Source organism: Bos javanicus, chromosome 19 (genome assembly GCF_032452875.1).
Source record: "Bos javanicus breed banteng chromosome 19, ARS-OSU_banteng_1.0, whole genome shotgun sequence".
In the NCBI taxonomy this organism is placed as follows: domain Eukaryota; kingdom Metazoa; phylum Chordata; class Mammalia; order Artiodactyla; family Bovidae; genus Bos; species Bos javanicus.
The window spans coordinates 23,650,339-23,675,498 of record NC_083886.1 but is presented as its reverse complement, the minus strand read 5'-3'; the positions used below and the strand labels follow the sequence as shown (position 1 = coordinate 23,675,498).

At 50.4% G+C, this 25,160-nt stretch overlaps 1 protein-coding gene across 7 annotated transcripts in view; it reads right to left on the bottom strand.

Annotated features, from left to right (window-relative positions):
• Nucleotides 1–25,160, bottom strand: part of RPH3AL (rabphilin 3A like (without C2 domains)) — a 154,746-nt gene that overhangs the window by 70,306 nt on the left and 59,280 nt on the right. For all 7 annotated transcript variants that reach the window (XM_061389547.1, XM_061389545.1, XM_061389548.1 and 4 more), the window contains 3 exons: nucleotides 17,754–17,865; nucleotides 14,106–14,249; nucleotides 11,415–11,544 (listed from right to left, as the gene is read on the bottom strand). In XM_061389547.1, coding sequence (XP_061245531.1) covers nucleotides 11,415–11,544; nucleotides 14,106–14,249; nucleotides 17,754–17,830 — 351 coding nt within the window. In that variant the 5' untranslated portion in view covers nucleotides 17,831–17,865. The remainder of the gene's footprint in view (nucleotides 1–11,414; nucleotides 11,545–14,105; nucleotides 14,250–17,753; nucleotides 17,866–25,160) is intronic.

Genomic DNA, 25,160 nt, shown 5'->3' with positions numbered 1-25,160 from the left:
GCAAAAAAGAAGCTACGTTTGGGGCGGAAAGGCCAGGGCATGGGCTCCAGAGCAGGGAGAAAGAAGTGTGCCTTGATGGAGACGTTCTGTTCATCAGACTCCTGGGTGAGCAGATGTTCCATGACGCCGTGTGCTGTCTGGTCCAAGCCTCCGATCCCCGCAACGGCAGCCAAGTCAATTCGTGCCAAGCAGCCAGAGCGGGCCCTCGGGGCAGACGAATTAAGTGACTTTTTCCGGGAATTTAGGAACCACAGTGGCTGAATGAAAAATCCATCTTTGTAATGAGGCACAAACACACGTCTCCTAACATCTGAGTCAGGTTGGGGAGGGGAAAGGACGTGGTGGGGCCAATTTGGAGGCAGCTCAGATGAGAGGGTTCCAGGAGGCTTCTGCCTTTGGGGCTGCACCTGAGGGACAGAGGCGCTGAGGGCAGGAGACAGACCAGGGGACAGGGAGCTTGGATGACTTTCACTGCACCCTCACACAGGAGGGAGGCCCTGGGGTAAAATGCCCCCCTCCCAACCCTTGTGCACTGTCGGTGCAATTGTAAAATGATGCACCTGCCAGCTGAAAAGAGTCTGACAGGTCCTCAGAAAATTAAACAGAATTATTCCACGATTCAGCAATCCCACGTATGGATATATACCCATAAGAATTGAAAGTAGAGTCTCAAAGAGATATTTGCATACCTATATTCACAGGAGGGCAGGAGGAGAAGGGAAGACATGATTGGATGGCATCACTGACTCAATGGACATGAGTTGGAGCAAACAGTGGCAGATAGTGAAGGACAGGGAAGCCTGGCGCATGGCAGTCTGTGGGGTCGCAAAGAGTTGGACATGACCAAGCGACTGAACAACAACAGCCACAAATTCACAGGAGCACCAACCATTCACAAGAGCTAAAAGGTGGAAGCAACCTAAGTGTTCATTGACGGATGAATGGATCAGCCAAATGTGTTTCAAATACAATATTATTATTTAACCTCAAAAAGGATATTATTATATTATTATTTAACCTTAAAAAACTAAGATCATGGCATCCCATCACTTCATGGCAAATAGGTGGAGAAACAGTGGAAACAATAGCTGACTTTATTTTTGGGGGCTTCAAAATCACTGCAGATGGTGACTGCAGCCATGAAATTAAAAGACGCTTACTCCTTGGAAGGAAAGTTATGACCAACCTAGATAGCATATTAAAAAGCAGAGACATTACTTTGTCAACAAAGGTCCGTCTAATCAAGGCTATGGTTTTTCCAGTAGTCATGTATGGATGTGAGAGTTGGACTACAAAGAAAGCTGAGCACTGAAGAATTGATGCTTTTGAACTGTGGTGTTGGAGAAGACTCTTGAGAGTCCCTTGGACTGCAAGGAGATCCAACCAGTCCATCCTAAAGGAAATCCATCCTGAATATTCATTGGAAGGACTGATGTTGAAGATGAAACTCCAATACGTTGGCCATCTGATACGAAGAGCTGACTCATTTGAAAAGACCCTGATGCTGGGAAAGATTGAGGGCAGGAGGAGAAGGGGACGACAGAGGATGAGATGGCTGGATGGCATCACCGACTCAATGGACATGAGTTTGGGTGAACTCGGGGAGTTGGTCATGGACAGGGAGGCCTGGTGTGCTGCGGTTCATGGGGTCACAAAGAGTCAGACACGACTGAGCAACTGAACTGGACTGAAAAAGGAAGTTCTCACATGTGCTATCAAGTGGATAGACCTTGGCAACATTGTGCTGAGTGACAGGAGCCAGTCACAAAAAGACGAACACTGTAGGATTCGTTTATATAGGTATCTGGAATTGTCAACCACACAGAACAGAAAGAATTGGGGTGCCAGGGGCTGGGGTGGGTGGGAATGGGGAGTTATCACTTAATGGGTATAGAGTTTCAGTTTTGTAGGATGAGAAAGTTCTGGATCTGATGGTGGTGATGGTCACACAACAATGTGAACGTACTTGATGTTCCTGGACTGTACATTTAAAAATGATTAAAATGGTAAATTTTAACATTTGTTTGTCTTAACACAAATTAAAAAATAAGTCATTTTTAAGGACTCCCCTGGTGGTCCAGTGGCTAAGACTCTGCGCTCCCAAGGCAGGGGGCCCAGATTTGATCCTGCTCAGACAACTAGGTCCCACGTGCCACAATTAAAGATCCCACGTGCTGCTACTAAGACCTGGCACAGTCAAATATTTTTTAAAAAACCAAATACATTTCCCAAGGGTATAAGCTGCCATCAATAGTGATTCCTCTGGTGGATCTGGGCAAAACCAATGGAAAATTTTCTGTAAGGTATTCAGCATTCGAGATGTCACTAAGAACATCCATGATTCATGGGAAGAGGTCAGAGTTTCAACATTAACAGGAGTTTGGAATAAGTTGATTCCAGTCCTCATGGGTGACTCTGAGGGGTTCAAGACTTCAGTGCAGATGTGGCAGAGAGAGCAAGAGAAAGTGGAGCCTAAAGATGGGTCTGAACTGCTGCAGTCTCAGGATAAAACTTGAACAGATAAGGAGTTGTTTCTTACAGCTGAGCAAAGAAAGTGGTTTCTTGAGATGGAATCTCCTCGGGTGAAGATGCTGTAAAGACTACTGAAATAACAAAGGATTTAGGATATAACATAAACTTAGCTGATGAAGCAGTGTCAGGGTTTGAAAGGACTGACTCCAATTTTAGAAGAAGTTCTATGATGAGTAAAATACTATCAAACAGCATTCCACGCTGCAGAGCAAGTGTTCATGAAAGAAAGAATCAATCACTGTGGCAAAATTCACTGTTGTTTTATTTCAGGGAATTGTCGCAGCTGCCCCAAAGTCCAGCAACCACCACCCTGATCACAGTCAGCATGGGGAGGGCGAGGGGAGCACTGAGGCAAGAAGCCCCCAGCAAAAAGATTAGCACTGCATGAAAGGCTCAGGTGATGGTCAGCCTTTTTCAGAAATCAAGTGTTTTAAAATTAAAGTGAAAGGGTTAGTGGCTCAGTCATGTGTGACTCTTTGCGACCCCATGGACTGTAGCTCGCCAGGCTCCTCCTGCCCATGGGATTCTCCAGGCAAGAATACTGGAGTAGGTAGCCATTCCCTTCTCCAGGGGATCTTCTGCATTGCGGGTGGATTCTTCACCATCTAAGCCACCTGGGAAGCCCTGAAATTAAGGTATGTACTTTTTTTTAAAGACATAATGCTATTGCATACATTTAGACTACATAATAGACTAACAACAGACACATAATAGATTACAGTAGGCACTTCCCTGGCGGTCCAGTAGCTAAGACTGTGCTCTCAGTGCAGGAGGCTCAGGTTCAAGCCCTGGTCAGGGAATTAGATCCCACATGCCCCAACTAAAGATTCTACATGCTGCAACAAAGATCGAAGATCCCACATGTCCTGACTAAGACCCAGTGCAGCCAAGTAAATAAATATTAAAAATAATAGACCCCAGTAAAGTGTAAATATGACTTTTATATGAACTACGACACCAACAAAGTTGTTGCTTTATTGCAATATTTGCTTTACTGCAGTGGTCTGGAACCAAACCCACAGTATCTCTGAAGTATGCCTGTACAGACTTTTTTGTATATATATTAAACTTGATACAACCACATGCTAAATTCACCAATATCCACCTTTTGTATTTAGAGTCTTTCAGATTTCCTGGTTATATGATCATGCTTTCATGACAACGACAGTCCTAGCTATTCTCCAGTCCGTACGTCACACATTTCTTTTTCTTGTGTGATTGCCCTGCTTTGGCCTCCAGCACAATGTTGAAAGAAGTGGTGATGAATATACACAGAACTTGTCTTATTCCTGACTTTATGAGAAAAGTTTTCAATATTTAACTATCGAGTATGATGTTTCTTCTCCTCCTGTGTTCTGCTTCTCCAAGGAAGGGAAAACGTGACATGTGAAGGCTTCCATCTGAAAGAATGGAGAGGCAGCGTGGCAGAACCACTCAGCCCAGGGGACCCAGCTCCCCACTACCTGGCCAGGGGCCCAAGCAGGCCACACCACTGAACCGAGCCCCTGTTCTCCATCTGTGACTGGAACAGCCTCACCTCCCCTGCCTCCCGACAGCTTTGCCTTAAGGACCAGAAAGGATGGCTTCTGTGAAAGAGCTTTATAAACTCCAAAGGACATCACGTGGTGAGACAGTGGTCTCCGTGGCTACTCTTTGCCAGAGTGAGGACGGTCTGAGGGAGGGTGCAGGAGACTCTTAAGCTGAGGTTGGAGGGCTGTGGTGCAGGGGAGGGCGTGGGGAGCAAGACGAGCAGAGAGGAGGCGGTCACTGAAGGTCCTGCACCACTGCTCTAAGCCAGGCCTGGGGCGGCGACCTCAGAGCAGGGGTTTTCCAACTCAAGGAGGAGCAGAACCCCCAGGAGTGCTGCTTGTTAAACACACTGCCTGCACGGGCAGCGTTCCTATTCAGTAGGTGCTATGGACTAAGTGCTTGTGTCCCCTCAAAATTCGTGTATTGGGGGCTTCCCTAGTGGTCCAGTGGTTAAGAATCTGCCTGCCAGTGCAGGGGACATGGGTTTGATCCCTGGTCCAGAAAGATCCCACATGCCAAGGGGCAGCTAAGCCCATGCAGCACAACTACTGAGCCTGTACACCGAAATTACTGAAGCCTGTGAACCCTAAAGCCCATGCTCCAAACAAGAGAAGCCACTGCGGCGAGAAGCCTGTGCACTGCAGCTGGAGAGTAGCCCCACTTCGTGGCAACTGGAGAAAGCCCGAAGGCAGCACCAAAGACCTAGCAGAGCCAAAATAAATAAACTAATTTTAAAAATTCATGTATTAAAGTTCTAACTCTCAGCGTGGTGGTATTTGGAGGTGGGCCTTTGGGAGGTGATGAGAGTTCAAAGAGAGTTCAATGAGAGTTCATGAGGGTGCGGCCCTCGTAATAGGATTAGTGGCCCCAGGATTACTGCCTGTGGGGGGGTCTGCCCTGACCTCAGCAGGATATCCCTCCTCAGAGCCTTAAGTAGGGTGGGAGCAGGGATCAAGTTCTGGCCTGGCCCCTTTCCTCCAGCGCCCCCATCCTGGGCAGGGATTGTCTGCTCCCCACCCCAAACTGGGTGTCCCCTAAAGACTTTGAACAAAGCATGGGACTGCCTCATTCTTTTCCCCCAGAACTCAGCACATGTTACTGAGACCATCATTTCATGTGCAGGCTCCTCAGCTCCCACACCGTGGAACACATTTTAGCTGAGGCCAGAGAAAAATCTGATTGCTTTCCTTGCATGGTGACAATGCCATCCTGGGCTCGGGCGGGCTATTCAGCAGCCCTGCCCAGCCTCCCCATCACTGGTGAAGCCAGACTCTCAATTAAACTGAAAGCCGGCGGGCTCAGATCCTAAGCAATTAGGAGTGCCAGTCCTCTAATTAACCAGCTGCCCCTCTCCCTTCGCACCACAGCCTTCTGATAATGAGAGCAAGCAGCCTGGGCACGCAAGCCCAATTAGGGGGGACGCTGCTCTGAGGACCAGCACTGTGGGTTCTATCCACACGCTCGTTAGCTTGAGGCCAGGGCTCTTGCTGGGGAAGGCTCTGTGTGGCCAGGAGCACCTGAGACATGGATCTGGACACTTTCCATGACAGAGAGCTCCCCAGCATCCCTTCTCTGCAGCCTGCCCACCTCGGAGCCAGTGCTACAGGCCATTGCAAAAGGTGTGGAGGGGAAAGAGAAATAAATAGGGAGGCACCCCAGAAATTGGTGAACTCTAACCAGAGGGCTCCTGACACCCCTAATTAGGGCAGTGCCTTATTAGAGCTCTCTCAGCAGCCCCAGGGCTGCCTCAGTAACCCTAAGCCCAACTGTAATTAATTACCCATAATTATTTAATACTTCCAGTCCAGAGGGCAAGCATCTGTGTGTCTTTACACTGTATTGCCCAATGCCTACACCAGTATATATCCATATGACAATAAATATTTGTTGCAAGAGTGAAGAGATGACATTGTCCTCCCCTCCCAGACACTAGAGAACCCCTGTACAAGGACCCTGTGGCTAAGTCCTTGATTAGCCACAGGGTCTAATCAAGGGCCTCCCTCTTGATTCTCCAGGGACTCAGCTCCTCAGGGACCACCACCTGGCAACACAGCCCAGGGTGTCCTCCCTGCCCTAAAGGCCTGCATCCTCATGGTTAGGCACTTGCCTGGCCCATTTCCAGCTAGGTTCCTCTGCTATGCTATTCTCCCCTCCCCTCCCCTCCCCTCCCCTCCCCTCGCTCTGCTTTCAGCCTCTCAGAGGCCTGCCCAAACTTCAGAAGCCAGCTCCTCCAGGCAGCCCTTCTCATTGTTCTCAGGCCTGGAAACCCTGGTCCTAGCCATTGTCAGCATGATTCTAGAGAGTACTGTCTGCTTACCTTGACCATGAGGACCCGAGGGAAGTAGCCATTCCTGACCCTTCTCCTTTTGGAGTCCCCTGAAACTCCAGTACTTTGGCCACCTCATGTGAAGAGTTGACTCATTGGAAAAGACTCTGATGCTGGGAGGGATTGGGGGCAGGAGGAGAAGGGGACGACAGAGGATGAGATGGCTGGATGGCATCACTGACTCGATGGACGTGAGTCTGAGTGAACTCTGGGAGTTGGTGATGGACAGGGAGGCAGGCTGCGATTCATGGGGTCGCAAAGAGTCGGACACGACTGAGCGACTGATCTGATCTGATCTGAACCCAGAATTAGCCCAGAATAGGCTGAATAAGTGACTGAGTGTTAGGTTCATCTGAGGAACTTGCACAAAAATCAGGGAGTTTGTTTTCCCTGTTTAAGACCTCCAATGCTGGAGAGCTACAAAGGCTTTCAGGAAGAGGTTTTTATATAAATTACAAAAAACATGGGACTAACTGTGGGAATTCCAATTTTCAGTTCAAGAAAACATGAATTCAAAAAGGAAAACATAGGTTGCTATGGGTTGAATTGTGTCCCATCAAAATTCTCATGCTGAAGCCCTAATGCCCAATGTGACTGTGTTTGGAGACAGGGTCTTTAGTTGGTGATTAAGGTTATGTAAGGTCATAAGGGTGGGGCCCTGATCCAATAGGACTGGTGTCCTTATATGAAATAGGAGAGAGACCGCAGCTCTCTCTCCACCACGTGTGGGCACAGTGAGAAGGCGGCCGTCTGCAAGCGAGGAGGAGAGTCCTTCCAAGAAACCAAACTGGTCAGCACATCGATCTTGGACTTCCCAGCTTCTAGACTCTGAGGAATCAGTTTCTGTCATTGAAGCCGCCCAGTCTGTGGTCTTCTGTTAGGGCAGCCTGGGCTGACTGATCCATGGGAAATCACTAAACCTCTCCCAAGGTATACGAGGTCAGTTCCATTTTTAGTAACAGCTGGGCAGTCTGAACAGCTAGCCTCAAGGTGAATTAATCGTAACAGTGGTACAGAGCTTCCCTGGTGGTCCCAGTGCAGGGGGTCTGGGTTCGATCCCTGATGGGGGAACTAGATCGCACATACTGCAACTAAGAGTTCAAGAACCGCAAATAAAGATACTGCATGCCACAGCTAAAAACGTTTCCACATGCCGCAACTGAGACCCAGCACAGTCAAATAAACAAACATTTAAAAATAATAATAGTGATGATCACAACAACAGGGACCCTTTACTGAGTGTTTCCAGTGGACCTGACATTAAGGACTTCCCATGCATTAGCTCATCTACATCTCATGCTCACCCATGCTCAGTGGTGATGTAGTTCTATCACCCCATTTATAGATGAAGAAACAAAGGTTAAGTGACTTTACAAGGCCATTGCACTGTGGCCGAGCTGGGACCATAACTCAGGTCCATCTGCTGGGGAGCAGCACTTCCTGCCAGCCCCGGAAGACCTGTGACCTCTCACTCTGCAGGGCAAGTGACGTCTCACCCTGACTCACTTGCAGTCTAGGACCCTCTTTCCTTCCTAAGACCCTTAATCACCCCCTCTAATCCCTTCCTATTTGCTTACAATACAAACTGAAGAGGCTGATTCTCTTAGCATGTGGCCCCTCTCCCTATGTTACCTTGTCCCCAACCTCAGCATCTCCCAATGACAGCCAGTGACACCTAACTCATCTCCTGTTTTCACTCCACATCTCCCTGCAACACATTCACCAGACAGCAGCTGGTGAGTTTCTTAAACACGCCGAACAGGGACTTTCCTGGGGGTCCCGTGGTTAAGACTCCCCATTCCCAGTGGAGGGGGTTCAGGTTCGATCCCTGGTCGGCGAACTAGATCACACATGCCACACCTCGAGATCCTGCCTGCGGCAGCTAAGACCTAGTGTAGCCAAATAAACAAAATAAATATTTTTTCTTAAAAAAAAACCAACAAAAACAGATGTTACATCCTTGCTTAAAACGCTCCACTGGCATCCCATGAAAGTTATAATCAAATCTCAACTCTTGACTTACAAAGCTCTGTGTGACCAGCTGTGCCCAGCTCTCATGAGTCCACTGAACATGCCCAGCTGGTTTCTGCCTCAGGACTTTCATGCTTGCCAATCCCCCTGCCTGCAACACCCTTCCACCTGGGTCTTCGTGGGGCCGGCTCCAGCTCGTGGTAAGGTCTGAGCTCACAGGGAGGCTTTCCCGGGGCACCCAGGCATGCTCTGCAGCATCACCTGTTTTAATTGACTACAGAGTCCTCAATCTACCTGACATCACATTTGTCTGTTTATTGTCTGTCTTCTCCCACCCCTGGCAAACAAGCTCCACGACAGCAAGGACTTTACCTTGCTCACGGCACTTCTAGCTCCTAAAACAGGGCCTGCACACAGCAGGCCCTCTACTACTTGCATAAAGGGAAAGTGAATGACTGAATGAATGACACAGTCTTCTCATGGATGGTTAAAGATCATCCCCCAAATGCCCATCATTCAACGGTGGCTCCAGCTGCCACCCTTTCCTCCTACTGTCATCCGAGAACAAGTCCCCCTAGAAACTCAGCAGACTCTTCCTGTCACCACCCAAGCCAGGACCAAGTCCTCAGCCTGTGGCAAAATAAGAACAATTTCAACTGGAAGCATCCTCTGGACCAGCCCGGCGCTCTGGGTACCCTGGGATTGGGATGGTGACAGTACCCGTTGAAAGAGCATTCCCCAACCCCCTCATCCGCTGAGTTCCTCCCCTGGGATCCCTGCTGTTGCCAAGGAAATGGCTCTGCAGGGAGCAGCTGGAATTAACCCATCAGCAACCGGGTTCAGTGGCTGGCCTCTGGGGCAGAGGTCCCAGACTTTTCCAGGGGATGGAGACAAGGCTCTGACCCCCTCTTCCTGGTCCCACAAACCTAGACATTTACAGCAATTGTGGGGTTGAGGGGCAGAAGAAGGAAACAAGTGGAAGTCACATATAAGAACCTGCCCAGGTGCTGGGAGCAAGACACTCCTGAGTCCCTGTGTCCGTCACCTCGTTGGTATTTGTCTGGTCCAGCTCTGTGGAGGCTTCTGGAGGAGCGGCATAGCCGCGCCCACCCCTCCCGACACTCAGGCCCCTGCCGCTCCTCCACTGTTCTTAGACCGCTCACCAGTTAATTCACATTCCTCAGCCCAGCTCACCACACGTGACAGAACAGGGGAAAAGTGGTTTAGCTGAAATTCTGGCTTTCCCACCCGTTCATTTGGTACATTAACTTCTTTGCACCTTGGTTCTCTCATCCAGCTTTTGAACATCACTGAAAATGCCCTTGTCAAGATTGCCAATGGCCTCTGTGTTGCCAAGTCCGTGTTTACTTCTTTGATGTTCCCATATTTTACAGTCCTTTCAATTATTAATGCCCTGCTGCACCCCCAATCTTCTTTCCCCCGTTACTTCTTCCCAGAACTTATTTCTTCCTGGAATCTTCGTATCTATTTGATCATGACTGGTTTTTGGTTCCCTCACCCACGTACTCTCAAGAGAGAAGGTTCTTTGTCTGTCTTGTTTACCAAAATAACTCCAGGCTTAAAATAATGTCTAGCACATGGAAGTTACTTGAAGATGGGTTCTAGTAAAACCAGAGTGAAAAACAAACACACAAAAAAGACGTGGTATCTTGGGACCAGTGCTTCTAACCTAGGAGGGCAGTAAAGCGAGGTCCCATGATGACAACTGTGCAATAACGACTAAAGGCTAGAGTAGGAATAAGAGTCTAGAAGAGATTCTGGCAGGGAAGAAAAAAAAAGGAGGCTTCATGCAATAGAGAATAAAATTCAGATGCTAAGAAACCTTGAGGACTAGAAGGCACATTATTCTTTGGTCAATAAGAAAAGAAAGGCATTTAGAAGTGCCAGGAAAAACAAAAAGTTATGTTAAGGTGCTTCCCTGGTGGCTCAGTGGTAAAGAATCTGCCTGCCAATGCAGGAGACACTTGTTCTATCCCTGGTTGGGAAGATCCCACATGTTACGGAACAACCAAAGCCATACACCACTACCTCTGAGCCTGTGCTCTGGAGCCCGGGAGCAGCAACTGCTGAGCCCACGAGCCACAACTATGGAAGCTCCAGGGCCCTAGAGCCCGTGCTCGGCAACAAGAGAAGCCACCACAAGGAGAAGCCACCGCTGGAGAGCAGCCCCTGCTCGGCGCAACTAAAGGAAGCTCGCAAAAGGAAGCCCGCATAGCAACGAAGACCTGGCACAGCTAAAAATAAATACATACAATTTTTATAAAGTTATTTCAAAAAGTCTTGGACTCAATATGAAACAATTTTATAAATGGCATAATTTAGAATGATCAGTGGAGTACAAGAAAAGGAGAAAATCCATTTGGCCTTGCTACTCATTTGAGTTGCCAGGGATCAAGAGAAAAAATTGCATTTATTTAAAACAACCAATAACATTTACTGAGTACTGACGTGCCAAACAAGGTTTTAAGAGCTTTGCATATACTATCTAATCCTCACAACTCTCTAAGGTATACATTATCATTGTCCCTATTTTATCAGTGAGGCTCAACATAGTAAATAAGCTTTCTGGAGTCACAGAGCTACCAGAAGAGCTGAATTCATACATAGTCCTGTGAGACCCAGAGGTCCACTCCCCAGAGCTGGCACTAGAAGCCTAGCCATGTGACCTTCCAGCCCCAATCCTTCTTGTCATGAAGCATAGGATATCATGTGTGCACACATGTATCGTTTAGTCACTAAGTCATATCTGACTCTCTGTGACCCCAAGGACTGTAGCCCACCAGGCTCCCCTGTCCACGGGACTTCCCAGGCAAGAATACTGGAGTGAGTGGCCATTTCCTTCTCTAGGGGAACTTCCTAACCCAGGGATCGCACCCGCGTCTCCCGCATGGGCAGGCGGGTTCTTTACTGCTGAGCCACCAGGGAGGCCCCACACATGTATGCACAAACACATGTACACTCTCCTGGGAGTCAGGATGCAGAGCCACGAAGTGCCAGGGCTGGTCCTGGCTGGGAAGCCCGAGCAGGGCCTTACCTTCCTGCAGTCTTTGCAGAACACGGAGGAGCTGCCGAGAAAGCCCAGCACCTCCCCGCAGAGCAGACACTGGGAGAGGCCGTTCCCCATCACGTTGCGCCTCATGGTCTCCAGCCGCTCCACCAGCCGCCTGCAGCACAGGACACAGGGTGAGATGGTGTGGGCCTCGTCTCCAACCTGACTGCCGCCTTTCCGGCAGCCCCGGGGCCCCCGCACCATACCACATCCCAGGGGCCATTCCCTCACCTTCGGCGTCTTCCCTGCCCACTCCTTCCCCTGGCTAATTCCTAATCATTCATTCACTCACCCACTGTGAACTGGGTGCCTGTAGCATGCCAGACACTAGGAATATTGTAGCAAAGAAGACAGAGAGGGACACAGTCTCTGTTCTCATGGAATTTACGTTTAATAATGAGAGAAAGTCTATAAACAAGCAAAGTGATGGACCTCCCTGGCAGTCCACTGGCTAAGACTTCTCACTCCCCATTCAGGGGGCCTGGGTTCGAACCCTGGTCAGGAAACTAGAGCCTACGTGCTGCAACTAAAGATCCCGAGTGCCGCAGCTAAGACCTGGCTCAGCCAAATAAATAAGAAAATATAAACAACAAGCACAGTGACTTCAGAGAGGGGGAGGGGTTATGGAGTAAAATAAGCGGGGCTGGGAGGGGGCAGGACATGTTGGATGGTGGCTAGTGAAGGCCTCTCTGAGGACATCTGAACTGAGAGGGGAAGGATGACAAGGACCAAATGTGTGAAGAGCTGGTGGAGGGGCAACAAGTACAAGAGCAAGGCCCCGGAGCACTGGAGCTGCAAGGAGCCTGGGGGCTGGGGGCCACTATACTGCCTGGGACAAAGGAGGCAGGAGGGGGCCGGGAGGGGCCAGATTACACAGCCCCTCGGCCCACTGTGACCCCTGTTTTGTGACAACCTGTCACACAACACTGTCACGCCCACAATACACGGCCACTTCTTTTCCATTGGCCGCTGTGTCTCCAGTCTCCAGTGGATTCTCAGCAAAATTTATTATTATTTTTTTGGTTGCTCCTTGCAGGATCTTTGTTCCCCAACCAGGGATCGAACCCGGGCCCCCTGCAGTGGAAGCTCAGAGTCTTAACCAGGGGCCACCAGGGAATTCCCTCAGTGAAAATTCCTAAATACATGGAGGATAGTGTGTGGGTACACTGTCTCCTGTGACCCTCACAATCCCCCCGCAAGGAGGACGCCGTCCCCCTCCCCCCATTTTAAAGATGAGAAGACTGAGGCTCCGAGGTATGACGTCACTTGCCAGGAATGGCACAGCTCCTCAGAGGTAGAGCTGAGGCCACACCCAGGCCCCCCATCTCATGGCAACTCCACTGTCTCCCCTGGGTGATCAGGCCCTGCCTGGGGGCCAAGGGAGGGCAGCCTGGGCACTGAGGCTGCTTCTGCCCTCAGAAGTCAGCAGACACTCCTGACTTCCACAGTGGTCACCGTCCCTCCTCCAGGGACCTCCAGGGTCCTGGGAATAAACTCAGCTTCAACCCTGGCCTGACTGCTTGTTCTCAGGGGCCCTCCCATCAGTGCAACCACACAGGACACCCTTCCTCTCTCTGAGACGATTTCCTGCCTCCTGGGTCATTCTTGCCTCAGCCAAACCCAGTGCTTACAACACAGCCAGACAACGTGAGCAGCAGGGGGAAGACAGCCCAGATGGATGGGGGTCAGCGGGTGGGGTGCAAACGCTTCTCACAGCTTCGGGGAGCCCACAGGGAACACCCCCCACCGACCCCCTGCACGCCTTCCTGGGGGAGCCCGAAGGATGTGGCGCTGGCCTGTCAGTCATCAGCACCCGCACCTCTGAGGCATTCCGAGCCTTGCAGGACCCTCGGGCTAGGTCTGAGAGGCGGTGGGGCCCCAGCCAGGGGTAGAGGCGGAAAAGAGCACTAGACATCTGCTACAAACCCTCCCTGGAATGAAACAGTAGTAATACGTCTGTATTAAGCGAGGCGCACACGATAAGCTAGACAGCAGCGGTCTTTGTGCTGGCGCTTTCACTTTCTAGAACTCTGCATTTCTACAATGTCTGATTTTTCAAAATGATCGTATATTTCATAGAAGATAAACAGAAAAAGAACAAGGAGACCAGAATCAAATCAATTCCCGTCAGTGTCCTGCATTTATGTCTTCCTGCCTGCGTGGCCTGTGTTTTTCAGACTGTCTAGGAAATATGAATTGCTTTTGCAATTAAACAAATAAAAAGACACAACAAAAACTGAAGACTGTGTAGGAGTTGGCGCCAGATGCCGGAGGCCAAGAGAGCTTAGATAAGCTGGAGAGCGGCTCCTAATGGTCTCTGATGGGAGAACCCACAGTTCAGCCTCTGCTAAATCCTTGCCCTGGCTGAACCACAGTGACCCTCCTGTGCACAGAGCTGAACAGACCCTAGTGTGTCTTGCTGTACTCACTCATCTTCCCCATAGCCTGGGGCCCAGGCTGCTCTCCCCATCTTATAGAGGGATATACTGGGGCTCAGACAGGCTGGGTTATGAATCTACTCCAGTCCCAGGGTGTTCAGGCTGAGTTGACTCTCTCCCAGTGACAAGCCGGCACGAGGACCCAGGGTGCCAGATTCCCAGCCCGCTGATCTGGCACTGACTGCCCTGCCTCCCTCTCCAGGCCCCACTTCTGCCCGCTCTCGGGAGCAGCCCTTACCCGACCCTCTGCTGCTCCAGGATGTCGAGGCGCTCGGCCCTCTGGATGACCTGCAGGATGGCCTCCACCTCGGCCGGGCTGAGGCTCTGGCTCTTCCTCTGCTTCTCTGTCTGGTAGGTGTGCACAGACCAGCCGGTGTGCAGCCTGGAGAGAGCACAGCACACGAGTCCAGCCCCAGTGCAAGCTGGCACCCCCACCACACCCACCAAGGCCCCCTGAGCACAGTCTGTGTGTCGGGCGCATGCCAGTCTCCAAACGCTGTCTCAGCCACCCACCAGCTCCTGGGCCCCACGCAGACGGCAGCACACCCTTAGCATCTGGTGGGGGCAGGGCATGGAATGTACAAAAGGCCACAGCACCAGAGGTTTCGAGGGAAGACAATCAAAAGAAGACTGAGCACCTGGATCTGAGTCTTGGAAGAAAGCAAGACGGACAGGAAAGATCATCGATTGGGTTACAAACACTGATGGCTTCCCTGGTGGCTCAGTGGTAAAGAATCTGCCTGTGAATGCAGGAGACATGGGTTCCACCCTGGCTCTGGGAAGATCCCACATGCCGTGGAGCAACTAAGCCCGTGCGCCACAACTACTGAGCCTGTGCTCTAGAGCCCGGGAGCCACAATTCCTGAAGCCCGCGTGCTTGAGAGCCTGTCCTCTGCAACAAGAAAAGCCACTGCAACGAAAAAGCCTGGACAAGACAACTAGAGAGTGGCCCCTCCTCGCCAAAACTAGAGAAAAGCCCACACAGCAACCAAGACCACACAGCCAAAAATAAAAATAGATAAATAAAATTACATATAGATAAAAAAAAAAGATGCTGAGGATAAAAGGAGATTCATGGAGCATTTTGAAAACTAGAGAGATTCAGGGCAAGAGGGTCACAGCAGCACAGGGGGAGCGACGGTGAGGCCCAGCCCAGGGCTCTGCAGACCGTCTCCCCACCGGACTCCTGGCATCCTGCAAGGCAGGCCTCCCCATCTCTCAGAGGAGGGAAGCGGCAGGATGCAGTTAGATGCCTTTGCAAAGGCAAGTCCAAGGTCAGAAGGCTTCCTGGCCTGGGGAGCTCACATCTGGTAGCTGCCGAGGGCCATGCCAGGCTGCCCCAGGGGACCGACCCCTCCCCATAAACAAAGGAGGCTGACTCAGGGCTGCCAGACGTACACGGAGCTGCAAACCCCGAGGAAGGACCTTTGGCGGCGCCCAGCGCCTAGCAGCGTGTCCCCTGACTGTGGGGCCTCGCACAGGGCACAGCACCAACAGCTGCTCCTGCCTCCCTTGTGTTCCAGGCTGTGCACTGTCTCCAGGCCTTTGCTCAAGCTGTACCCTCCTCCTGGGGTGCCTGCCCTCTCCCTAAGCCTCATTTCCACTGGTTCACTCCCTTTCTTTTATAGGACATCTTTTAGACATGGACTTTATAGGAGGCTTTTCCTTGATCCCTCCAAAATGGGTTAAGGAGAGCCCATGCTCGGAGTTCCCTAAGGCCTGGGCATAGCTCCACCATGAGGCTTAAACATTATTATGAGGCAAGGTAGGTTCTTCTGTTTCCCCCTTAGAATGGGAGTCCTGAGGGCTGCACCCTGCCCCATCTGGCCCCTGCCCACCTCCCCATCTTCCTTGCATGCCATTCAGCCCCTCACTCTGCATTCAAGCCACCCTGACCTCCTGCCAGGTCTCTGCAGGCTATGTCCCTTCTACCCCAGGACCTTTGCACTGGCTGCTCCTGCTGCCTAGATGCGCTTCCCCATATTTTCAGCTAGTATTTACCCCTCCTCCAGGATTCAACATAAGCATCACACTCTCAGGGAGACCTCACCCAAACCCTAGATTATTAGCACCCCACTTTGCCTGTTTCTACCGGCAAAGCAGCTGCACACGAGTGACCGTGTGTATCACGCTCCCTGCTCCCATCAGTGCCTGAAGACAAGGGACTGTATTGGTCTTGTTCACTGCAGTCCAATAGTCCTGGCACATAACAGGGGTTTAGAAAATGTGTGCTGGCAGCTGGAAGATGGGAGAACAGATTCTAAGCTGGAGCCAAAGAAGATAACTTCCCCCAGCCTCCCAGAGGCACAGTACCTGGCTGCGGGGGCTTGTAACACTATCCTTTAAGGAGCCCAGCATCACAAGGAGCCTGGCACTACAAGGCAGCACACCCTGGAGAGAGATAAAAGCATCTGCTCTTCTAAAAGGTGCCATGACAGCTTCTGGCTGCTGCTAAGTGCAAGACAAGGTCAGGGAGAACTGAAGGGGAGGCTGGCAGGATCACCAGGGGTCATGCCAGCCCCTCCTACAAGAGCGCAGCTCTTCCCCAGCTCCTCACATCCAGCCGTGGAAGACACGTCATCTCACCAGGTGTCAGAGGAGAGAGGGAGAGAGGATGGTTTCATCCCTGGTCTCTCCACCGCAGGGGCCACGTGGGGGCTAAAAGAGCTGAGCCACCCTGGTGAGAGGGACGAATTAACTGTGGTGCAAAGAGTCCTGCAAATCACACAGGACTCCACTCGTCTTGGGCATTCTGGATTAATTTTTCTATCCTTTGATGTTTCAGCTCTGTCCCCTGCAGGCTTACAATATCTAATTGCAAATGTCTTGAACTTGGTCCCAGCTGGGGAAATGCAGGCTCCTGTATTCGGCATGGATTTAACAGATGGAGCGGCACTCTTGGGTTTATCTGATCCCTGGGACCCCCGACTCCCCTGGAGGGACAGGAGGAGACTGGAAGGCTGAAGAGGCATCTGGGGGCCCCTGGTCTCCAGCCATGGGGCAGTGGGGACAGTGGGTGGAGACGGGCTGATTTAAGTGCAGCCAAGTGGGTCACCAGGTTGAGAGGTAACAGGAAAACGGGGCAAACCACAGGCAGAGAAACCCTGACCTGGGCACGGCTGAGAGCTGGGATGCTTCGAGGCTGGCTGTGTGCTTCAGTCCAGGGGGCAGCTCTTCATAAATTTGACAAGCCTTTCTTTGGTCTGTCTTGTCTGCTGGGGCCAGGCGCTCAACTATGAAGTGGGCATCCAGAGATCAAAGGCTCCCTGCTGCCTTGGACTCAGGGTCTGAAGCTCAGTGACAGGGGATTTCTATTCTTCACAGAGAAGGCAAAGGAAATGGTCTGGCTCCCTGAAGTCTACTGTGGTCCAAAGAACACAGGCATGAGAGTCAGATGGACCCAGGGGAGCCCCGCCACTCACAAGCTGGGCGATGCCAGTGAGGACCTCAGTCTCATGTCCTCATCTGAGAAATGGGAATCCATTCCATTTGAAGGAATGAGTGAATGGCTGTTAGGTGCCCAGCTCAAGGCCAGGAGTGTGGTGTGCATCAGACAGGCATTTTTTTGTTTGTTGTTTAGCTGCTCAGTCATGTCTGACTCTTCGCAATCCCTGGACTGTAGCCTGCCAGGCTTCTCTGTCCATAGGATTTCCCAGGCAAGAGTACTGGAGTGGGTTGCCATTTCCTTCTGCAGGGGATCTTCCTGACCCAGGGATTGAACCTGTGTCTCCTGCACTGCAGGCAGATTCTTTACTGTTGCGCTAAGACAGGCACTTGCCTTCAAATTGCTCCTTGTGAAGCCCTGGCATTGAATTTTGTCAAAGAAAGGAGGGGAGTTGGGAAGAGGAGGGAAGAGAGGGCCTGGCCAAGCCTGAGAAGTACTTACTTGGCTCGCAGGGCAAGCTGCCGGTCATTGGGGCAAACCCACTGATCACAGCCACTGCCGAAGATGGTGTCGGCCATGGTTTGGAGCAGCCAGCCAGGGTGGGGAGTCACATCTGAGATGAGAAAGAGGGAAAAAGAAAGAGCATGTCATTGGCTGGGGTGCGCGTGGTAGGCGGGGTCCCTCAGACACCAAACACCGGTACTGCCAACCTATCCCCCTCCGCCGCCGCCCCTATGCCATCTCCAGTGATGTTTGGACCCTCACCAGCAGAATCACCCCTCCAGCTAAGTGCTAGTCCCTCAAGCTTCCTCTTTCAGAGACTCCTGATTCTGGGAGGGGTAGCTAGGTGGCTCATGCAGCTAAGCGATAAGGTTGGACTTGACTGACAGGACATTAAAGGGACAGAATCAGAAAGGAAAGAAGAGGCACACGTCCGAAGTTTTCAACCTGGCAGGCAAGCCCCGAGGGCATTTGCGCCCTCCAGGTACCAACCCCACTTTACTGCCCTGGGACCACAGTGAGCAGGGCCCCCTCAGAAATCCTGAAGGAAGGGGGCCCTGCTCCAGAACTTGCTGGTGGTTTCACTTGAGCAGCTGAGCCGAGCTGGCTTTCTCCTTACCACCAACGATACGTGTTGTGGGGGGACTTCCCTGGTGGTTCAGTGGCTGAAACTCTGTGCTCCCAATGCAGGGGGCCCGGGTTCAATCCCTGGTCCTACATGCCTCCACTAAAGATTTCACACGCCAAAAGGAAGACTGAAGATCCCACGTGCCCCACCTAAGACCCGGCTTAGCCAAATAAATAAATAATTTTTTAAAAAAGGGTATGCGTTGGGGAGATAGTAAAGAGGGAATGAGAGAGAGAAAGCTGAGTTTGAGGGAATCCTAATTCTAGAGCAAAGATGAGGGGCACTACTGAGTTATCCACACTCCCCTGGTCTCGTTCCCTCCAGACCAGTGGTTCTCAAACACAGGACTCCTTTACACTCTTGAAAATTAGTCCGGCAGTTCTTTAAGTGTTACATACAGTTATTACCATATGACCCAGAAAGGGCTTTGAGGTATAAACCCAAGACGGCTGAAAACGTATGTCCATACACAAACTTTTACACAAATATTCACAGCAGCCCTATTCATAATTGCCAAAAAGTAGAAACAATTCAAATGTCCATCAGTTGACGAATGGATAAAATGTGGCATATCTGTATAACAGAATGGTGTTTGGCCATAAAAGGGACTGCAGAACAACACGGATGAGCCTTGAAAACATGCTCAGTGAAAGAAGCCAGTTACAAAAGACCACATATCGTATGGTTCTACTTATGAAATGTCCAGAACAGGCCAATCCACAGAGACAGAAGGTAGATTAGTGGTTGCCAGGGGCTGGGGTGGCGGGGAGGGAGCAATGGGAGTGACTGCGAATGGGCTCAGGGTCTTTTTCCAGATGATGGAAATTTTCTGGAATAAGACAGCAGTGATGGTTGTATGGGCTCCCCAGGTGGCTCTAGGGGTTAAGAACTTGCCTGCCAACGCAGGAGACATTAACAGGTTCCATCCCTAGGTTGGGAAGATCCCCTGGAGGAGGGTATGGGAACCCACTCCAGTATACTTGCCTGGAGAATCCCATGGACAGAGGAGCCTGGTGAGCTACAGTCCATGGGGTCACAAAGAGTCAGACGTGACTGAAGTGACTTAGCACGCATACAGGATGCTTGCACAGATTTGTGAATTCACTAAAACCACTATCTTGTACGCTTTAAATGTCTGAAATTTATGGTATGTGAACTACATCTCACTAAACTTATAAAAAAAATTCTTGGGAACTCCAAATGATATGGGCTATATCTATTGCTATTTACCAGATTAGAAATGAACACTGAGAAAATTTAAACTGTTAAGTCATCAAAAAATAATAAACCCATGAGATGCTCACATATTTAAAAGCTGTATTTTCAAAACAAAAGCAATTAGTGAGAATAACGGGATTGTTTTGCATTTTAACAAATCTATGTAATGTTTGGCTTAACAACGGACAGTTTCATGTCTGACATTTCAATCAACGTTTTGTGGTATGTAGTTTTGTTAAAGTACATGAAGGACATCCAGACTCTCATGGATACGTCCTATAGTTGGAACAGGGTGGAGTGTTTTAATAGCCTTCCTAGATAATTGTGGACGTTCTTCTTTCATTCTGCACCCAAACTCAACAGATGACAGTTAACTTTAAAGATTAGTTTCAATGTGGTATTTGAAATCAGGTCAATGAACTTTTCATCTGTATATTTGAGAGAATTTGACCAAGTATATTGTGATGATGATGAAGAAGAAAATATTTTTGACCTTGTGGACCCCCTGAAAGGCACTGGGAACCCCCCAGAAATCACTGGACTGTGGTTTGAGAGCTGTTGTTCCAGACCAATGTCACCCATTTCTGTGATGACCAGCAGGGGGCGGCATGCAGACTGCTGCTAACTGACCCCAACAGAGACCAAGCCCACAACCTTGACCACAGAGGTCTCTCTATCCGAGGTGATCCAGGCACCCACTCCCCATTGCCAGCCATCTTGAGAGAGAGACCCTGAAGAGCTATTCGGGGAGCTCCCTGGGGAGACCCCAGGCTGGATCCAGTGCTGGGAGGGCTGTCGGTACCACCTCCCATTTAAAGTCTTGACCTTCTCCCAAATGAGGCTCACATCCAGTCCAGAAAAACACAGGCGGGGTCAAAAACGACATGCTCATTAAACAACTTTAAACCAGCCCCACTTCTAGCTATGGCTTGTTTTGTTGTTGTTGTTTTAAAGTTCTGTTATCTTGTGAATAGCGCAGTCACACTGCTGCATGGGTGTGAAACGCCTTACTCTGTTCCAAGTAAACATTAGAAAACATACTGTAACTCAGTAGCCCTGTTTCCTTATTATTATTTTTTAAAAATATTCTGGGAGTGTCAAGAAATGAAGTGATGAGGTCTCCCTGATGGGGACAGGCTGATCCTGTGGCTAGCTGGCAGTCCATCTCCTCACAGATTCTGCCTACAATGCAGGCTACCCGGGTTTGATCCCTGGGTCAGGAAGATCCTCTGGAGAAGGGAATGGGTACCCACTCCAATATTTGTGCCTGGAGAATCCCATGGACAGGGGAGCCTGGTGGGCTGCAGTTCAGACCGGACTGAACGACTACATTGCTACAATCACCTCACAGGCATTGCCATTCTTGCCAAAGCCTGCAGGGGGCACCACACGTCCCAGGCCACTGCTTTCAGGACTAGACAGCCGGGCTCTGAGGCTTCCTGCCCACTGCTGCAGCTAGGTACAGAGAGTATGGAGGTGGCCCCTCTGCTCTGCCAGGCACCCCCACGAAAGCAGGGACGCAACAGTGGTGATCCCAGAGGGAGGAACAAGTCAGAGAACCTTGGGTGGGACTTATTCCATCTTCTGCAGATGCTTCTGAATCAAAAGGGAGTGGAGCTGAGGAGCGGGGAGGAGGCGGGAAGAAAGAAGGGATCCTGTGTTCTCATGCTCGAAATGCCACCTTCTTTATGGCGGGACAGGTGAGGACTTCCAGAAGACAGCAGCTCCTCACAGCCCCAAACACATCACCTCCAAATAAGCCTCTAGGGAATAAACCTCTTTTGTCCCCTTTGGGTCATTTCCTAGGGCGCTAGAGTTTGAGGATCACTGGCAAGAGAACCCCCAAACTAACATCTCTCTGTCCAAAGAAAAGCTATGACCAACCTAGACAGCATATTAAAAAGCAGAGACATTACTTTGCCGACAAAGGTCCGTCTAGTCAAAGCTGTGGTTTTTCCAGTAGTCACGTACTGATGAGAGAGCTGGACCATAAAGAAGGCTAAGTGCCGAAGAATTGATGCTTTTGAGCTGTGGTGTTGGAGAAGACTCTTGAGAGTCCCTTGGACTGCAAGGAGTTCAAACCAGTCAATCCTAAAGGAAATCAGTCCTGAATATTCATTGGAAGGACTGATGCTCAAGCGAAAACTCCAATACTTTGCCACCTGATGAGAAGAGCTGACTCTTTAGAAAAGACCCTGATGCTGGGAAAGATTGAAGGCAGGAGGGTAAGGGGACAACAGAGGGCGAGACAGTTGGATGGCATCACGGACTCAATGGACTTGAGTTTGAGCAAGCTCCGAGACGGTGAAGGACAGGGACGCCTGGCGCGCTGCAGTCAATGGGGGTGCAAAGAGTTGGACACGACTGAGCGACTGAACAACAACTGACCCATCTGACATCTAATTCCTTTCCTTTTCTTTGCTTTGCTTTTTTTTTAACTTGAGCCAAAATAACTCTGCAACCACCCACAGGCTACTGTTTTATTCTTTCTCAATCTAATCATTATTTTTCTGTTTGGCAAAAGAGAAAAGAACCAGGCCGAGAGACTGAGGATAGGTCACACCCATGTGGGTCTGCTAACCCTTAATTAATATACCTTCTCTGCCTCAAGTCACCTTGTGCAGTAAGTATAAAGGGAAGGGTTTGGTGGCAGTGAGGATGACCCAACTTGGAGAGAAAAGACCTGAGAAAGTCTGACTTTTATGCAAACTTACTGCAAGACCAGGAATAATCAGTTATTTCTCACCAGGTCTCAGTTTCCCCACCTTTTCCCCAGGGGGAGCGGAGACCGACAGGCTGGAGGGACCACTCTGGGTGGTCCAGTGCATTCTTACCTGCCAAGGGGCAGGGAGGGGACTGGAGAAGGGTCCTGAGGTGGGAGATTGGTCACTGCTTCAATCTGGTGGGGGGATCTGGGCCCTCACCCCAGCCTGGTTCTTAGGGCAGGAAGGAGGAGGCGTTCTGGGTCCCCCATCCTTCCTGCTCCTGGAGCTTTGAGGAAGATGAGCCCACTGAGCCAAACACTACAGAGAGGTCCAGGGAGATGCGGGATGTCCCTCCCAGAGCCTGGGGCCGTGGGCACTGGCTGGTGGTAAGTTCGTGGCTGAGCATGTCCACAGCAGTGGCTTCGAGTGAGAGCTGAGGCCCTGTCCGGGGACTGCGGGGCCCGCCCTGGGCTGTGCTGGCACCTCGGAAGGCATAGCTGTCCCTGGCCCACATGGAACAATCTCAGCACAGGTAGTGGGAGAGGAGGGCAGAGCGTGGAAACACAGCTTAGGAAACTGCCAACAGAGTCAGCTTAGGTTCTCCGAATCTAAGCATCCTGAGCCTGCTGCCAGCTCCCTGCCCACCAGCCAGCCCATGTCCCCCGGCTTCCTGCACCCCCTTGACCCGGCGGCTCTTCTGCCAAGCTGTGTGCTCGCCATCATCCATACACTCCTGGGCTCGCTGCCCCTCCAGCAGGGGCCCCGAGGAGGAGGAGGAGGAGGAGGAGGAGGGTGGGAGTGCATGCCTTGCAATGAAGACCCAGCATAGCCAAAAATAAATTAATTTTTAAAAGCTGCGAGCTCCCGTGGTCTCTCCTGGGCACCGTAGAACACGTACCCTAAACACACTCATCACCCACCCCTAGATGAAGACTTACCATCTTCACGTAAGATCGTCCCATGTCTTCCTAGACAGCTGTGCATGGATTTTTAAATAAAACTGGGTTCTTACTACCTATGCTGTTTGCTTTCTTATCACACTGTGCTTTCTCACATTATTAAAAGTCCTCAGAAACATGATTCTTAATGGTAACTTAGTATTCTGGATTTATTTTTCCTGTTTTCCTGTTGGGGGAGGCACATGGATTGTTCCCAGTTTTGTCCTATTGTGTTCAGCCCTAAATGGATATCCTGGGAGATAAATCTTTGTGTCCATTTCTGATTATTTTCTTAGGATAAATTCCCCAAGGGGAACAGATGTGTACATTTTTTTTGAAACGTATCACCAAAGCGCATCACCAGAGTCATTCACACAAAAAAATTCTGCTGCAAGCAGTCGTGCCCTGATGGTCTTATGTGGATTTTGTATTTTCAAGCTCAGAACTCAGAGATGGAAGAATCTGCAAATCTCCAATAAACTGCTTTTAATCATGTGTACAGGGACTTCCCTGGGGCTCCAGTGGTTGAGATTTCAACTTCCGATTTGGGGGCGTATGGGTTCAATCCCTGGTTGAGGAGACGGGATCCTGCAGGTCTCATGGCCAAAGGACCAAAAATCATGAGGCAAAAGCAATATTGTAGCAAGTTCAATACAGACTTTAAAAATGGTCCACATCAAAAAAAAAAAAAAAAGAAAAAGAATAATGTGTATAGTACAATCACTAAAAACAAAAACCTCTTCTCTGCAAACATTCAGGGTCACTTAAAAGGCCGCTTCTCCCTCTTAATGGACTTTGTGGGCTTAGAATCTGGTGAAGCAGCACCAGCCTGCGAGCCCTGTGATCCGGGCACAATTTGCTAGCTGGATTCTTTCTACAAAGAGCCAGGGTCTCCGCCTCCACACAGGCACACAGCGAGGATGAAATGAAAACGCACACCTCTAAGTCCAGAGAACAGCCCACATCATTACTAACCCAGGAAAACGCTGCTCTTTGACCCAGCCTTCCAAATCTTACAACCTCTTTAACACAGCGCTGAAAACCTTTCCAGCCTGCAGCTGTCTCTGAGATGCACCGGATTCTGAAAAAGACACCGGAGGGCAAAACCACCTGCCCCTCGGGAAGCATCACACACGCCCACCAGGGCTCCACCCCACCCAGGGGCCACAGAAACAAAAGAAACTTCAGAACAGCTCCTCATCGCCCATGGCTTCTCCTGGCGGGGTGCTCTCTCCCACCTTCAGACCCTGGCGTTTCTGCTTCCTTGGTTTATTTCAGAGAAACTTTCGCTAATACAACTGAGCCCTGTCTGACACCCCAGGCTGGGAAGTGAATGGATAAGCTTTCAAGGAGCTGTAGGGTCCGATCTCATGGGAGGAACAGACATGATATGGGGAAAAGAACGGGAAAGAGATAGGAGGGGTGAGACAGCTGGAAAGCAGCCGCAGGGTCTAGGCGGGGGCACCATGTCTAAAGGCAAACACGAGTCACCAGCAACGGCAGGATGCCGGGTCCAGACAGCCACTGAGAGAGAACAGAAGTGCAGATGCAGGGGACTTCTGGGGGCAGCTGAACCACGAGAAAGGAGACGTGAGGCCCAGCCAAGAGCAGCAGACAACCCGTAGACTTGGAAGTAATAAAGAAACGTTGTAGGAATTTCCCTGATGGTCCAGTGGCTAAGACACTGTGCTCCCGAGGCAGGTGGCCCGAGTTCGATCTCTGGTCAGGGAAACCTAGATCCTACGTGCCACAGTTAAGGATCTCAAATGTCACAATGAAGATCGAAGCTCCTGAGTGCTGCAACTAAGACCTTGTGCAGCCAAATAAATAAACATTTTTTTTTTTAAGTAGTAAACTATTCTTTTAGGGGATGGATGTTATGTAGCATTACCATGGCAATAGATAACTGACACAAATG